General features: G+C 45.8%; 2 protein-coding genes across 2 annotated transcripts in view; one reads left to right on the forward strand and one right to left on the reverse strand.

Moving 5' to 3' along the window:
• Window positions 1–84: 84 nt before the first annotated feature.
• LOC8053777 (solute carrier family 35 member E3) lies at window positions 85–9,708 on the reverse strand. Its single transcript, XM_002434873.5, has 6 exons — window positions 8,920–9,708; window positions 8,538–8,648; window positions 6,987–7,148; window positions 3,387–3,469; window positions 2,033–2,171; window positions 85–338 (listed from the first exon to the last, which is right to left on the reverse strand). Exons 1-6 carry the CDS (start codon window positions 9,325–9,327, stop codon window positions 264–266), a joined length of 978 nt encoding a protein of 325 aa, XP_002434918.3. The 5' UTR covers window positions 9,328–9,708; the 3' UTR covers window positions 85–263.
• Window positions 9,709–10,043: 335 nt separating this feature from the next.
• The window catches only part of LOC8053775 (early endosome antigen 1), a 39,335-nt gene continuing 31,965 nt past the window's right edge, over window positions 10,044–17,413 (forward strand). Inside the window, exons 1-7 of the mRNA XM_040219109.1 lie at window positions 10,044–10,112; window positions 10,213–10,275; window positions 10,992–11,204; window positions 12,845–12,855; window positions 14,739–14,799; window positions 14,896–14,985; window positions 15,748–15,805. Coding sequence (XP_040075043.1) covers window positions 10,068–10,112; window positions 10,213–10,275; window positions 10,992–11,204; window positions 12,845–12,855; window positions 14,739–14,799; window positions 14,896–14,985; window positions 15,748–15,805 — 541 coding nt within the window. The 5' untranslated portion in view covers window positions 10,044–10,067. The remainder of the gene's footprint in view (window positions 10,113–10,212; window positions 10,276–10,991; window positions 11,205–12,844; window positions 12,856–14,738; window positions 14,800–14,895; window positions 14,986–15,747; window positions 15,806–17,413) is intronic.

Below are 17,413 nucleotides of genomic sequence, written 5' to 3' on the forward strand. Positions count from 1 at the left end.
CCCCCCCCCCCCCCCCCCATTGTTGTCAAAGTAGTGGCACCACCATGGCAACGAGGACAAATGCTAGAACGTGGAACACCACACTTTCTCAAAAAACAACAGTCTGGGCATTTTATTGCTCAGTGTCTGGAAGAATGCTTCCTCTCTGGACTAGAAATAGGCAGGTGAAGATATTTTTCTGACACACACACATCCAAAGCGGAACAGCTGCCTTGCAAACATTCAAGCACTTTAACACGCACCACGGAGATGGCCCCCAGTGCTCACGCCTTGGTGAGCAACTTCTCCGACGAAGACGCCATTGGCAGCATGGCAGCTGCATTCTTCTGCTCTTGAAGCTGTCAAGAAAGTGCAACCTAGAGTCAAAAAAGAACTCTCAGCTAGAAACTTACTAGCTTACTAACACCTGACGACCCTTTGGAAATATTTGGTACAGTAATTTCAACACTTTGGTCACTGCGAAATTTGTTGTGCGATCTGGATCGTGTTATGCGTGCTATGGCTTTCAATAAAGCAACAAGTTTTCGCTGTTCTAACACAGAATGTGTTATATGGCTGGCACATAACCCTATCTGGTTAGGTGCCAGCAACGGATGTCGACAGACCGACGCTAATGTAGTGCTTGTCTCCTCGCTGATCGCACAACAATGGCGGTTGGCGGTTAGACTTCATACGAGTTCTTATCCGCGTAGTCGCAGATATACCTGAGCGTGCCGCCGGATGCTAGCAATATATATCGCCTAAGAACGGTGCCGTTGCCTTTCGGTAGCTTTGCTTTTCGTGCTAAGTGAACTTCGTAGGGCGCTTTTTCTTTGGCAAAAGGCACCCCGAAAGTGCCCTAAAAAGGTTTGCAATTTATAAAGCATGGTTACTGTGGCGCGCCCCCGACCAGTCGTGGGTGCGCCTCCATCAGTGGAGACGTGCCACAGTACCTTGCCGTGTCATATTGGTACCTAATATGACATTTGCACGAACTGAGTAAATGCAAAAAATTTTACCCCGTGTAATGAACACCCCCGCTAAATATCTGTCAATTTTTCGGGAAAAAAAAGGTGTGTTCATTATGCGAGTAACTACAGTAAACAGTTTCTCAACACTAACAAATCACAGTCTGTATTACCACTGCTTTTGCACGTTAGTACGGCAAAGGAGCAGCATATTTTAGAAAATTTTTCAGATTTTTCTTATATAAATGTTACTACTTACTGTTATTCTTATACTGCTACCCTACTACCACCACTACTGCTAACTGCAGCAATCACCTTTCTCAGCAAAATGTAAAGGCGCAAACGAGCTGGTGTACATTGCACATGGTCGAAAAAAACCCAAGACTGCGGGTAAAAAAGTCTAGAGACTTTTTAGTGTTGTGTCGCTTACCCGCAGCCTCGGGGTTTTTTCAACCACCTTTTTCAGCATGGACTTGCTGAATGCAATGACTATCCGCCTTTATGACATTCACGAAACTCTGCCAAGTTGCGTGCTTAATCGTGCCCTGTCTACCAGCGGTGACTGTAGAGCTTTCTGGAGAAAGGCGCTATCTGTAACACATTGACATTACGCAACGAAAAGACATATTGGCACCTCTAACGCCTTCAACCTGGAATATGCGTGTGTCTGACGTAGCTGTGCATAGCCAACACGGCGGCTAGAAGTGGCAGACTTTGGCGACTTGGTGCATGTCGAACTTGGTTGGTCAAGTCGGTAAACTTTTAAGGCAGAACTACTCCGTAGCATTTGATGCGCGGTCTCTCTAAGGCCAGCAATCTGATAACGAACAGGAGGTCTTGCAGATGTCCCGCCACCGGCACAAGCTTTCTACCTTCAATAACGCACGAGCGTGTGTGCTAGGGGTCGGGTATTCGAAAGGGACGCTCTCATTCTGTCTGCGACTAGAGAGGATACTAAAAAAAATGGCATTGTTGCTCTCTGTTGTGCTGCACATAATCTCGTCGAGAAGCGAACAATGCAACACCAAGTCGTTCCCGGCATAAAACTGCCAGCTCAAGCCCCGTCTGCTGGGGATGGCACGCACCTTGAAGTGGGTGTACATGAAGACCCCGCAGAGGGTGAGCACAAGCCCCAGCCCCTGGACCGGGAGGAGGGGGTCCTGGAACACGATGAAGCCGCCCGCCAGGATGAGCACCACCTTGGTGTGCCCCACCACGTTGTAGCTGGACGCGGCCAGTCAAGGTGCCTCTGCCACGCAACGTGGTCGCTCAACCGATGGTGGCAAGAACCCGCCTGCCCGCCCGGGGAGCCTCCGATGTTTGCCGAGAACACGTGGTCGTGCCTGGGGGTCTCGCTATGGTGGTTGCTGTTGCTCAGTTCCTAGCCCTGCTACTGCTGCTCTGGCTATATAACAGTACCCATTCCAAGTTGGGTGCAAAGCTGCGCCACTGCTTTTACCAACTTTGGGAAAATGATAATAGGATATTATCTGCACTGGAGTGTCTGGAACGTGCCTCCGACTGGTCTGTTTAGTATTCGCACCGCCCCCGTGCCGAAGTATCCCCGAAAGGTTAAGACAGGGAGCCACCGGAATTGCTATAAGCTGGTTGTTAAAGTGCCTGCAAAGAAGACCGGCACCTGCTGGAGTTTCCACTGAGCGACTGGTTGCAGGTTGAGCTACGGTAGAGTAGGCGTTCTCAACAAAATTCACCTTCGCAGTCACATCACCGCCAGGATTGTGGCATTACATGGTCGATAATGACGACGAGGACTGTGACGTTCGCTTGATAAAAGCGCAGGGTGAAAAGGAATCCAGTCCACACTGAAAGCTAGGAACAATCGGACGAAGTGAGGGAAACTGACTATTAGAACGAGGTGACTGCCGCTGAAAAGAGGCGATACTCTACAGCAAACACAATCCCCGATTTTCACAATAATTTACGGATAGTCAAATGATTGGGTGTGTGACCTCTCAGTCTGGCACCCTCGATTGGCGCCTACTTGGTTGCCGGCAGCCAATGGGAAAACTCTAATTTCCTTTCTTGCAACGCAGTGCCCCAAGAAGTCAGTGATTAAAAAAAAAAAAACTACCCCCCCAAATGCCCCCCCCCCCCGGCTGCTGTCACAAGCTGGGGAAGATTGAAAGAGAATGTTAGGAAAGTTGGGCTCGACGACCTTAGGGATATTTCAGGGGCAAAAACCAAAATACCTAAGGCTGCCATTAATCCTTTGATTGATGTTTTTTTTTGTTTTTTTTCCCTCATGCCGAATGCAGGTTTTGATCTCAGTAATACAGCTGCATGCTCTGCAACTGAAACCGAACGGGAACGCATATCCAAAGAATTAATGGACATACAAACATTTTTTTAAAAAGTGGGGCATATATGCGTTTTACTGCATGCGCACAGCAGCTACAGAAGCGGGCCAAAAGAGGATACGTGACGGCAGAGGTGTTGCCAATGATCCAGTAGATAGAAAGGTTGACAAGGAAAGCAACCAGCCCTGTCAGGAGCACAAGTGCCTGCAATGGAAGCGAAGAAGCATGTCAGCGCATAGCTTGAAGAATTCCACCGGGGAGTGCAACCTTACAACAAAGGCACACCACAGGCCACATCGTGGCCAACAAAGGAACTTGCGAGGAGCAATCCTCCACTGAATATCTTTTACAAAGAAAACAAACTGCGCGACGACTTGAGTTGTCTCACCTTTGTATTATCTTTGCATCAAAATGCATTTTTATAGTGAATTCCTTAGGTAGCGTTGACAATTTCATACCTGCCAAGTTCAGAGAAACCAAATCTGGGAGAATTTCTAAGTGGAAGGAAATATTGACAACAAATGTACACAAAGACAACTTCATTGCATTTATATTGCACTGCTCATGCTAGCGAGAAACATTTGGGCCTCGTTATCCTTGCAGCCGTTTCTTGCGACGGCAAAAACTCCTTATTGTGCGGGGAGAGAGGGGGGGAGGGGTGAATTTGCATTTTCCGGGAGATTTTTCTGTCAATCGTACAGCCGTACAAATTGGTCGAAATTCGGGAGTCTCCCGGGTAATATGGGAGACTTGGCAGGTACGCAATTTGTAAGTGAATATTCTGGTTCGATACTACTTAGCAGTTGCTTTAATTTGTCTAATGCTCTCACTGATTCTGTTCACCCTGCCTTCAAAGGCAGAGTGAACAGTTCGGCCACCATCTTGGTTTTTACCAACTTTACTGGACAAGCGTCCATGTCTAGACTAACCCAGGTTTTAGCAAAAAGTGGGGTAGGCGCTTCCCCGGTACTTTACGGTAAGTATGATCAATAAAAACCACAGACTCAAATTGCCAACACTGGTTTGCTGCCCAGCGAACCTCACGTCGCTAAGCAGGTTATGAAGAGCTAAAGCTACATTACATGCATCTCACATGTATCGCAGTATGCCAAAAGTAAGTAAACTAAATTAAAACGGGTAGCACAAGTTTCAGCTTTCATGGAAGAAAAAATTGCGCGGCTGATCTATGACTTTCTGCCTCACCCATCTGCCTTCAACAGACTTCCCATATTTTAACTGGAAAGTTGACAGCTGCTTTGCTGATTGCAGCGTTAATGGCAGTCGGTCCTTCGTCACACTACGCAGCTGATTTTTAGAGCTAGCTGTTTTCCTGCAAAAGCAACGAGCACCTGCAACCTGCTTGAACTATAAAATTTAATTTAGAAAAAAGTGATTCTGGTTTATTGGGTCTAACAACCTTCCAAATTTCATTAAATAAATGCGACGTGGAATGAGGTAAAAGTGAGCATTTACAATTTTTAGCATTTTGGACACGGAGATGACAAGAGTGGCATGAGAGAAAAACGCTCAAATAGAGGCCTTCAGACTGCAACGGCCCTTCAATCAAACTTTGCCACACAACGCACGTTAAATAAGCATCACCAGCGAACCGAACACCTTTCCTGGTGGAGCGAGCGGACTGCCAATTCTAGCTAGACGAAAGCACCTAATTGAAAGAAGAAAAAAAAAAAAGAAAGCCGTTTACAACTCCCTGTAACCCCGAATTAGAGCGCAGCTCTTGAGGAGAAGGATGGAAGGGTACTGAGGGGAAAGTATACCCCTCCTCACCTCGTCATCCTGCCTGCTGCTGTTACTACTCCTCCCCCTCCTCCTCCTCCTGCTGCCCTCCTCCTCCTTCACTCCCCTGTGGCCCCCGTGAGGTCACGTGATCCCCATGAGGTCACGTGACCTCAGGGGGGGGGGGGGGGTCACGTGACGTCACGGTTACGCCGACACCGACCAGGCCGGAAACGGGCATCTAAGCACTGCGCTCTAAAACTAACATTGCAAATGTGCATTGCATCTTTTTCCTCTCCAACTGGAAGTTTCGAAATGCTACGCCACCAATGCCACATCTACCGTCTTTCATTAAACACCTACTTTTGAGACAGGAAATAATAAAAAAAATGTATAGATGATTAATTAAAACTGTGCCACGTTTTATTTTGTTGTGGCTCACTTAACAGTACCTCCAGTCTTGTTTTCAATTGAATGTTCAGACTATGGAGTGATCACCATCGTACAATCATACACATACACTTAAAGGGTAACTGCAAAGAAAAAAAATGTATTTTTAAACAATCTAATTGGGACAAGCACGTCACAAGAGAATTTTTCCACCAAAAATAAAATTGTTTACAGCAATATTTATTGCGGGAGATTGATTTTAGTTTGTGGCTATTTCGTCCGTTTTAAATCGCGCGCCACAAAGTTGGTATTATACTATAAAAAATTAGTTTTTTCGCGAAAGATTTGTTTTGTGACATGCTTGTCCCATTAGGCTGTTTAAAAAGACACTTTTTTTTCTTTGCAGTTACCCTTTAAGGCAAAAGGGAGATCCTGTAAGAGAAAAAAGAAGCCTGGGACCTAAAACACATTGGGGGTCGCAACAACTGCGTGCTCTGTCATTCTTTTCATATGAGAGAGAGTATGTGCTTGCCCCATAAACCATAGCATCATTGATCGATATAACCATGAAACACAGTGGATTACTAAGAAACAACCGAAATAAGGCACCATTGCCCACGCTAATTCAAAGACACAATCTTATTATTACTGCCAAATATTATGAAATATTAAAAAAGATGCATAAAAACTGGAGCATTCAGCTTTTTTAAAGATGTATAGAACAGCAATTTTTAAAGGCCGATTCACACATTTGCAACTGCTTACGACAAAGCACGTTACAACCTCTCGTGATATCTTACGACTAGTTGGCACACTGGCGCCATCCATGAGGTGACCCTGGAACTGCATATCACTAGAGCGAAAGATCTGCAGTATTTGCAACATCAATGTATGGACTACCTACGAGAAATAATTGCTTATAACATTGTCAAAAGTTTTTCGAGCTAATAAAGAAAGAATGATGCGCAAAAAAAATAGAAAATATGCGGAAATCGCGGGTGTTCCATGGCTACCCGATAGACGGCGCCAGTGTGTTCTCTCGTCGTGAGACATCACAGGGGGCTGTGACGCACTCGGTCATAAGCAATCCACAAGCGCGTGAATGAGCCTTAATGCTTTTTAACAAAAGTTGCAGCAGATGTTGGAACATTGTAGCAGTCACCTGCTCAGCTCTTTGAAGGTTTCATACCGTTCCCGCTGCACCGTTTTAGCGGTTATTCTTTCTGATACCGCTTACATGAAAAAGGACCTCCTACGGATGTTTCAGAGTGGTAGCCAACATGTTGTTAATGGGCAATTCTGCCCTGCAGCTGTCGTCTCTTAGCAAAACGTTGGATAAAACTTTGCGATTCATTCGGAGGCCAGATGGTTTGCACTATATTTTTTCGGCGAACGGAAACGCGTAAAAACAGTTTATTAGCTCAAACATTCAAACGAGCAACCTCAAACACGCAAAAACATTAATCCTCTCGAACATGAATTACGCAGTCCGAGGCAGAAAGAAATAACGACGCACGTTCACGTCGTGTCACCTCTGTCGAAATGTCAATGAGGAGGGCTTGTCAAAGCGAGAAGGAGAGGAAGTGTGACCGACCATCTGGTCCAGCGTCCAGTGGTGGTTGAGGAACCCCTCAGCTGCCCAGGGTGGCTCGACAATGGGCACCACAAACAGGAGCAGCAGCGCAGAGAGGGGTGCCTGGTAGAAGAGCAGCTGCATCGAGTTCACCTGGAACTCCTTCTGCTTTTCGCCCACCCACTGCAATGCGAAGGTGGGGTGCAACCATCAACACCTTGTTTCGAATCGGAGCTCGGGTGCAATGGGATGGGGGCACCGAGGAATTCTCTGTCAGGGGCTATACTTGACCCCCAGACATCCCTGGCAATGTACAGCGTCCGACAATATGACAGACCCATTTGCCGAGGCAGTCTATATGGTAGTGCTAAGCAGATCTTGGCCAGAAGCACTTTATTTTTTGACAGAGAATAGAACAAAAGTTTGCGTATGTTCTCACTCCAAGGTACAATGGCCTCCAAGCGAATATTGCACAGCCACCTGAAACGGCCTCGTCGAATGGGTCTTTAATATACTTGGAGAAAGTATGTCATTGCTAGAGTTCTCAAAATAAACTTTTTTTTTTTTTTTCCAAGGATTTTTTAGCAGTGCTGGCAGTGGTGTCTATGAACGTTCCAGAGTACCATACCTGGCTTTGAACTTGCTAACATGACACAAACAGATATATACACACAGATTGGCAACCTTGTGCGAAGTGACCCCCAAGCCACACCTATCAAGGTTATCTGTGTATTGGAACCGTCGTGAATTAGTCGTGCCCGATTGTACTGACGTGTCATTGTATTGAAAGTATTTTGTATCAATCTCGGCGTCTTTGGTGCAGCTTTTCCACCTGCCAGTGTCTTAGAAAGATACCATCCTTTGTGCCTTTTCCTTGAGAGAAGAATTATTTTGCAATCACTGGATAATACTACCAGCCCTTGCCTAGTGTCAGAGCCAAGGGTGACGACATTCAATGCTGTGCGCTTGTTTACCTAGCTCCCTTTAATTTGAGAAAGCGACTTTCTCTATGAAAATGAACGGAAAAGCATATTTCGTTAGTCCTGTTGTTAGAGATTAATAAAAAATGACTGATGCCTGGATAATGTGATCAGTGCAGGCTTAACAAAATGTTTGATGTATGAGAATGTTGTGACACCACTCGGACCTAAAGAGGCCTACGAGAACCTACGTCGGCGCATGGACCAAGATGTAAACGCGTTTCCTGGTGAAACCCATGTAGTCTATGGCATCTAGCATTATACTTCAGCGTCCTTCAGATTGCTGTTGTTCAATTCTGCACCAACTTTGCTGTCCTTGTTGAGATGGCGTCAAAAGCTTAGTATTTCGTTTTAGGCGGGCAAAAACTAAAAAATACAGTTATTTATGTACATTGAAAACTCGTTTTGACTTTTGCCACTAGCAATCTACAAAGCTACCGCTGGCTCAAAAAGGGTCAATTTTACGCTAGAAATGGTCCTCGCTGACAAAGGATGCCTTGGTTGGACCTTCCTCTAGTTTACCACTGTTTTTGAGTTTGCTGTCAACTTGTTCATCGATTACCCCAAGAGAGAGAGCAAATGTTGAACTTGCCACTTGGTAGAGGGATGTGACGAACACACCAATGAGGGCATACACAGTTCCCAGGACGTTGAACCTTATGTCGAAGCATGTGGTCAAGTAGACACCAAGAGTCAGCGGGATCTGTTGCAAAAACACAAGGCATACCGCGTCGGACCAAGCGGACTTCAGTCCATACGGGCCCTTCTAGTGTACAAGTGCAAATATCTTTTCGAATTCACTGACAAAACAAATGCCTCGATGATGGCGCTGCGTAGTGGCTATTTTTACTGCGGTGCAGAAGGGATACAGTACAGATTTGAGAAATCACCAGTATGGCATTGGTGCAAGCTCAGTACGAATTTGTGTTTTGTAGTAAACACCCCGACAAGATGGCTTGTGAGGGGCCTCTTACCAGCGTAAGTTTGATCTTGAAGGAGAAGGTCTTGCTGTACCAGAAGTACTGAATGACCATGATGGTGGGCATGGTGAGTGTCTTGAGGATCTGGTAGGTGCCCACGGTGTTGTGGCCGAGGGAGAGATTGGTGAACACCACGAAGCCACAGAAGGTCACCGCCAGCGGCAACATCTTGGCGATGGGCAACGTCTTCACTTGGAACATGTTGAAGAACCGGCACACCAGAAGTCCGACAAACGTCATCAAGAAGTGGTACATGGTCATGGTGATGTTGGGAAAGTTGACGTACACGTAGACCCATTTGTTCAATATCACGATGAAGATGGCCAGGGACACGTTCGCGACGAGACAGAAACTAATGAACAAGCGGCTCGAGGCCGACGGTTTTTCTGCTTCTTTAGCCATGACTGTTTTTGTTCAAACCGGCAAAGCGATCAGATCGGCGCAGAATGCTTACGCGTCAATTGGCACAATGGGGTAACATCGCTGCGCCACGGCCACCTGGCACTACCGTATCTAGTACAGACGGTACAGGTGTAGTACAGTGGAATGCACGACAACGCTACACGGAGGCGGGGTTGACGCCGGCAGTCTGTACCCGGCGGGTAGCTCGTCAGCCCGCAAAGCCCGCCCGCGACGGCTCTGGCTCTGCCGCTCGCCCGCTACTGTGGCCTACGCCACCTATGCCACCCGAAGACAGACTCACGGCGCTCACCGCAGTTTATCATACGCGCGCGCTCACAGCATGGCTCACAGCTCCCAGTTGCTCACAGCATAGAGTTATGACTCACAGTCACTCAGCACTGGTGCGTTTTCATCCGTTTTTGAGAACGTCCCCTAATAAAGCACCCAACTACGTCAGACTAACGGCGCCTCTGTCCAACGCGCTCTCCTGCGGCATGGTCGGGCTTGCACACTACGCCTAAAACAAAAATAAATTTATTTTATATTTTATTATTCAAATCGTTATTATTTAGTTATGTTCAATGAGAAACACGCTTAGTTAGCCTTGCGACGAGCAGTGCTCAATTCGTGTGACTCAGCTGGTGTTCATAGGTAGGAGTGAAATCGCCATGCCTCGATACTTTTTTGTCGTTTTTTGTTCTTCCTCTTTTCCGGTTCCGGTCTTCTGCTGGAGACTGAAGATGTTCAACATAAACAAACTTCTTAACCGTATTTCGGATCCTAAGGTAGATTGCTACGACCCGCGTTATATGTTTGCGTGTTTCTAGACGGGCGTTCTTGCTTTCTGCCTGGTGCAACAACATTCAACCTTTTAATTTGTTCCAGAACCAAAGCAGCCAAAGTCCGACAAAGCCGCCCACCGAAACTTCACAAGATGAAGAGGCAGAGGTGAATCTTGATCCATCCAACCGATTTTTGTCTTTTTCTTGTGTTGAGCGGAGGCCAGAAAGCCAGCTTGCACTGAAAGCTTGCTCTAAGTTGCAGCTTAGGTTGTCTCATGCTTCTGTAGAGGCACTCTTGAGAGCAGACTCTGTTGCGATGGCCGCGTGTGAATCGCAGGCGCGGCGGTTGGCGTTAGTTGCAGCGTGCTTGTCGTGGTCAAAGTACGTACACGGAAGGTTTTTGGACTGCTCAGCGGTTTGAGTTGCGTTCGGCTCGATTCAGGATGACGCATTAAACCGCCAAGTCCTTGCAAGTGACCACGGGGTGAAGAACGAGGCCATGTCTAGAAACTCGCAGAAGTCGTACGACAATGAAGAAAAAAAAATCTGATCGTTTGATAACTGTATTTAACTTTCAAAAAACGCTATGACATGTATCCGAACGTTTCAGCCGCGTAGATCCTTTGCACAGCGACCATCACCACAAGCAACAAAATATTACTCAACGCTAGATTACATAGGAAATCTCTAAACCAAAAATGCCCTTTTCGTATGTAAGTTTTTTTCTTTTTTTTTTTATAAACTTAGTTTTCTGCTTACCGTGACAAAGTTATAACTGCAAAGTGTGTTCATCTGCTCCAACAGTTCTCTGTTGAGCACCTAGGACGGCATGCGCACAGGTGTCGAAGAGCCCAACTTGCAACATGTCCGTTTGGGGTGCAGGGTTTCCTGTGCCCTTCCTGCTTCCATGCGTTCCCCTCGGCAGAAGCTCTCCAGAACCACTATGAGACAAACCACGGGAACGCCCTGCCCGGTGTTGAGGCCGGTGTCGGACCAAGGACGAGCCTCGTGTGCCCCGCATGCAAGATGCGCCTGGGCTCGGAGCCGGAACTCCAGAGCCACTACACCAGGCACCACACTGCCCAGGAAAACAAGGTCTGCCTTCTGCCCACACCCATGTGCCAGGTCAAACACCTTGTCGTGAAAGCCATGCAACTGTGCGGGGGTAAAGTCAGACTACCCCCGCAAAGGTGCGGGGGTAGTCTGACTGGCTCTGAGTTTGCAAGATCTGAGAAAGGAGGGCCACAAATCAAAGTGGTTTGTTTCCCATTTTGTTTGTTGGAGCGCCGCAGGGCATTAGAACTGTCACTAAACGTCTTTGACGGGCAGACGCCAAAGCTTTGCTGATGGTGCCTGGTGGGACACAGAAATGCACTGGTTGCACATCGGTGGGCCACAGTACTGCTTTCCCAGATACTGTGACTAATTGTTACAAAACTATAAGCGACAGCCCCAATAAGTCTTTTATGCCTTCAAATTTTCTGTTCTTTTGCAAGATTTCGGAGCCGCTCAGTTGACAAGTACTATATTGCATAGAGAGAAAGACCGGATTGGCAGATCGACCAGTTGCTTTCCTTCTGCGAGAGCTTTGACGTGCGCTTTGAATTACAGTAGGCTCGCGATAATTCAAACTCGGATATTTCATACTTCCGGTTAATTCAAACAGATCTGAAAATTTTGCTTGTCTCACTATGTTTTTAATGTATTTATAAGCCACTTAATTCGAACGGCATTTTCGCTTAATTCATGCTTTTTTGTTCTCGCGGCCCCGTTGAGTGCGCCTCTTTCCGAGCACCGGTGCACCGCAGAGAAGCAATACCTGCGGAGCTTGTTTTCGCGAGTGTTGCTTCTCCGCCGTACACCGGTGCTCGGAAAGAAGCGCACTCAACGGGGCTCACGCGGCACACATTAGCGGAAAACAGCGTTCACATTATGTGCTTCAAGACATGCAATGATGACCAAGACGACATCGAGGATGAGGAACAGCTCACTGGCATCATGCTTTCTGGCCTTGAAGCACATAATGTGAACGCCGAGCTGGCGGAATATGCTAGTCTTGACGACGATGTGTGTTTGTCGTGATGACTCATTAGAGGACATAAGGAAGTAATGCCAGCACAGTGCAGCAGTGAGAGTGAAGATGACAATGAAGAAAGGGATGACCCACTACCAACTGTCACAGCCGCAGAGGCCTTTGAGCATATTGCTCAGCTCTGGAAGTTTCTGTCTGCAAAGGAAGAGTCCCGTAAAGAGCTACTTGCATTGGCTGGTATTGAAAATTTTGTTTTAAGATCTCATGTACTGACTAAACAGTCCACAATCGACAACTTTTTTGCTGGATGAATAAGCTTAACATCACAGTTCTTTCACCGATGTGTTATTCCTGTACTTGCTTATAATTAGGCCTATGTAGATGAAACTGGCAAAATCTGCTTTGTATTTGTAGCTATCCATGTAACAAATCATAATGTTGTCTGCTATCATATTTAGATGAATTTCTGATAATTCAAACTTCTGGTAATTCAAACTATAATTTGTGACTTCCTGGAGTTTGAATTAATGAGTCTACTGTACTCTAGCAGTGTGTACAGTATGTCTGAATCACTGCCTCATTTCTTGGTCGATAGCTAGGATAATTGAGTTTGTACGCGCAAGTACATGACAACAATGCCGCCTTCTTTTTTCCATCCTGTCTGAACCTTGCACCTGCTGCGTGGTGGGAAACCTTGGCATAGGATGACCTGAGGTGAGCAAATCATATTACGGTATTTCGTGGCCTTCAGCTTTTCTCAGATACGTTTGTATGGCTGAGAGCCAGCACCTGCCTCCATATAATGCACTCACCTTTCTCTTGTGTGTGCTGTATGAGATAAAGTAGAGCCACCGGATGTTCACATAGTTCCAAAACTCCTATAGTCAGTGACAGGTCAAGTGTGAAGTGAAAGCTCCTCCCACCTCTTTCCACTTTAGCAAGCATTCTCTCCAGCTTTCGCTCCGCTAAAGTATTGAGAGGTGGGAGGAGCTTCCACTTTGCTTTTAACCTGTCATGGACCATAGGCTTAATTTTAAAACGAAGATATCAGCGAAGCAGCCGTGTAGTATCGGTGCTCAAGTGCGCTTTCTGCATGCACTCTTCGTGGTCTGTTTTCATTCCAGTTCTTTTCTTGGTTGTGAGTGATTGCATAATTTGTGTCTCGCTTGCTCACTTGCCTCGGGACTCGCGCAAGCCGAGGCCTACCGTGTTTATTCAAATATAAGTCAACCTTTTTTTTTTTTTTTTTTTTTTGTCGGAAATCGTGTTTAAATAATTTCGACCTACATTCGCGACCAAATTTTACGACCCTACCGGAGGCATGGAGCTATCGAGTCACCGAGCCGGCGTTGCCGTAGAGCTGCGCCGCTTCTTGTTTCAAAAAGCTTTTGGTGCACGAAAACAAGCGAAATGGCCCGCCCGCGGTGGCCGGTGCCGCTATTGCGCGCATCTCTCGGGCATCTGGTTTCGCCATCGCGCCTCTAGCCACTAGCGTTCCCCTTGCTGGGCAACGGGAAAGGAGAGGAACGCGATGCACCATGCACTTTGCCCTCCATCCTCGCAAACGCGCACACAAAAAAAATCTGAGGTTACTTTTGTTTGTTGCATGAGGCGACTCGGCCAACGCTCGGCTCGCGTGTTGCTCATGGCGACACGGCGGCTTTGCTTGCGTCTTTGTAGTGTGTCTTTCGTCGCTTCGCACCTTCTTTCGTTTCTTCTTGTCGTCATTTTACAACGGTGTCAGTGAAGTATTGTTGCGAATTTGCGAGGATGTCTACCAAGCTGACGAATCTTCGGACGACGATGACATGTCCAGAAGTTCTGACGGTGATTAAGTTTTTTGCATCGCCCCGTGATTTAGCTGAGAGTGATGTAAATAAAGGTGTGTTTCTTTTATCCAAAATTTCCCCTGTTCTTAAAAATAAAAAAAGGTCGACCTATATTTAAATTATTTTTTTTATTCTCGGTGGGTCCAGCACATAGTGTTCGACCTATTTTCGAGTAAATACGGTAGGCCCTGCTTTTTAGGCTTAGCACCTGGAAGAGCGTACTTGTGAGTGGGCACACTGGCCGGCACTCTTTCTTTGTGGACTAGTTTACGTTCTACCTGATATACAAATCCCTGCATAGAATCTCCACGCGACTGTTCAGAGTGTCGGAGCATCTGTCCCGTGCATATGCGCTTGCTGTACATTTTTGTTTATTGTTTCTGTTTCTCCTCGCGTCATTATGGCCGACGTCCACCACAGACGTCTGCCAACCAAAAAACTCGATTGGGTCTGTACTTCTTGTCAAACAGATGCTATGGAGTGGCTCTAGGTTAACGTTCATATAAAAGTATAAGTACCAAGTAATTGAGAAGTTGCATATTTGAGTGTTTGAGCACAAAAAATATATGTACCTTGAGTGAAATAAGAAGTGGCTTACATTTAGTTAATATACTTCGAGTGAACTAGAAATTGCATGAAATGAAATGCACTTCAAGGAAAGTATAAAGTAGATACCAGCTGATGTTTCAGTAGAGTTAGTTTTTAACTGCCGTGGTCTTGAACTTAGCTTCGTCTCGTCCCGGTCTTCCTTTCCCCTTGCACCATTAGCAACGGCGGGGACCTGGTGAACCTCAAGCAAGAGCTCTCGGAGCTTCACACGTCACTCAAGGTGAGCCTCGGTCTAGAATGGAAGTAGTGCATCGACCCTTGCGAGTGCTTTAATGGCGGAAGAATTGACACAGCCCGTGTATTGATTTCCACGAAGGAGGAGCGCTGGTACTCGGATGAGCTGAAGCGAGAAGTGTCACGACTTCAGGATGCCATTTCAAGCAAGGGCGATGTCGCTCTTGAACTGGTGAGTGCAGAATAAACGCTATGGTTCTGTCAATAGAAGGAACACTGACACTAAATGTGTTAATAACTTCGCAATTCATGCTAGACATGTTTTAATGCCTCCTCGATTTTTTCTAGTCTAGCTTAGGAAAAAAAGGAACTGAGATTGATTCTTCATTTTTTTGACTAATAGAAATGTTGCTAGTCTGGTGCTACTGGCGATTTCTTTGCTGAATGAGTGATGAAGTGTGCGGGTCTCATGCCATTGTTTGAGTAACAATTTGAGTAAAATCGTTGCACTACTACTAGAAGGCATTGGGGTTAGTGGTTTCTCGGAAATTTAGAGCTTGCATTGCCCTAATGTTCTTTAATGCCTACGTTGATTGGAATGATATCTGCATTTAGTGTAGGTGATTGAACAGTGCAGCAGCACTTTTGGATTGTCTGATTGTGTGTTTGTTTCAACTGGTGTGATGTACCACTGTGGAAGTACTATCTGAGGAGTTCCCTTATCTCAAGGAAAGTAGCAGGAATGTAAATGACAAAAATAAGTATGTAACAAGACAGGAGTTTTGTCCATGAGCAACAGATTTCAGTATTAAATTTCTATGCCCCACTCAATGCACTTGAGTTTTTTTTATTGTTGGTATCTCACCTTTTATGTGAAGTGGATGAAGAATGTATACCCCATATGTATGTTTCAAGGTGCTGTAAACATTTTCTTAAATTTCTGTAGGCATGCAATGTTTATAAAAGTTTTTTTTTTTTTTTTTTTTCATTTCAGGCAGAGTCAGAAATGCTACGCTCTCAAGTGCGAGCACTCGAAGAAGGCAAGGCACTACGTGAGTTCTCTCGAAATACTTTGTCGGGACACTTGATCATCTTTTTATTTACCTAATCCCCTTTCTTCTTTAATTTTTTTTTTTCATTCTGCAAACATAGCATGCAGTATTTCAAACTACTTCTGCCTTCATTTTGTACCCTGTACGTCGAGTGTCATGAAATGAATACTCACTAGAAATGTGCAACTGAAGTCAGTGATGCTTCAGATGTGCAATCTGAAGCATGAGTTCAACCCACTTAGAAGGGCTCTACTTATGGCACATGGACGGAAAACAGGCATTGGAAGGGACTTTTCAAGTTTAGTTCAGTGTCATGCCTGCCCGCGCCAGTACAGGTCAGAAGGGCAGCACTGGGGCAAAGTTTAAAGGGCGTATCAAAAGATGAAGGACCTAACACGTTGCCTACCACATCGAATGACAGTTTTTGAAGGTATCAGCCAGTAAAGCAAATGCAACAAACATGAAAAATAATAAGCCTGTTCCCTGGGTGTTCAATAGGACCATTGTTCACGAGCGCAACACCCGAGAAAATGTTTTAGCCCAGAACGTACGATCAAGGTTCAACCGTATTTTATTCAATAATGGTGCAAGCTAGAAAGCTATATTTGGAAAAGATATTTTTACTTTATATATTATCATAATATCCCAAGTCATTGTCTGCCCCCCTGCCACCTGGAATTCATAAAAATTGCGATGGACCATGCCTGGGTGGGTGAGCACGAAAAGTTGAGAAAAAGCTAGCGTTGATGCACAAGAGATACATTGAACTCGAAACTCGAATTAGTTTCATTGTTTCATACAATAAATGTTTGTGAAAGAATGTTCGACTATCGCGAAGTTCGTTGCTTGTATATACGCTTGATGAACACCGTCGATCCGTAAACAGCGCGAATGCTTGTTTTGTAAAAGAACTGTTCTGAAATCGCTCTGTTCCCTTTGTTAGTAAAAAAAAGAAGAATCAACAAAACAAAAACAAAAAATAGCCAGGCGTAGCGAGCGAGTGGGTGAAAGAAGCGGCGACGAAGAGCATGCTGGTAAAGCGGGAGAGCCGTCGATCGCGTTGGCAAATACTTTGGCGTCAGGCCAAGTCCTTGTCTGACCTTGCCTGACCTTGTTAGGACAAGGCCTGACAAGGTCAGGCCTTGTCAATCACAAGGAGCAGGCTTTTGTGCAACTTTCTTTTTTGGTGCATACATGCATGCATCTGTGCGTGGTGCTATCAACGTGGGTTGAGGCGATGTTGCTGCGTAGCGTGGACAGGACCACAAACGCGGAGCTCGAAATGGGACACTTTACAAACGTCTCTGTGCGGCGTTCCAGCAAATCTTTATTTACCCGTAGGCTTTGTCTCAAACATTGCACAACTTTACCAACCACGGTCAAGATGTTGTGGGAGATTGATTAGGTATTCGCGATGACCTTATTTTAGTGGAGACGGACTTTGACCTTACACATTGCGGTTACATTCCAGGACATGGAGTGTTCGCTGACCTCGCGATCCCTAAATGGGTTACTGGTTGTGTTATCTTTCTAATTTTTTTTTTTAGGGAAATTTTTTTGTAAGGGTTCAGTTTGTTATTTTTATTGTTTTCCTTTCGCGCGAATGTA

This window comes from Ixodes scapularis, unplaced genomic scaffold, assembly GCF_016920785.2.
Source record: "Ixodes scapularis isolate PalLabHiFi unplaced genomic scaffold, ASM1692078v2 PGA_scaffold2__306_contigs__length_199485367, whole genome shotgun sequence".
In the NCBI taxonomy this organism is placed as follows: Eukaryota; Metazoa; Arthropoda; class Arachnida; order Ixodida; family Ixodidae; genus Ixodes; species Ixodes scapularis.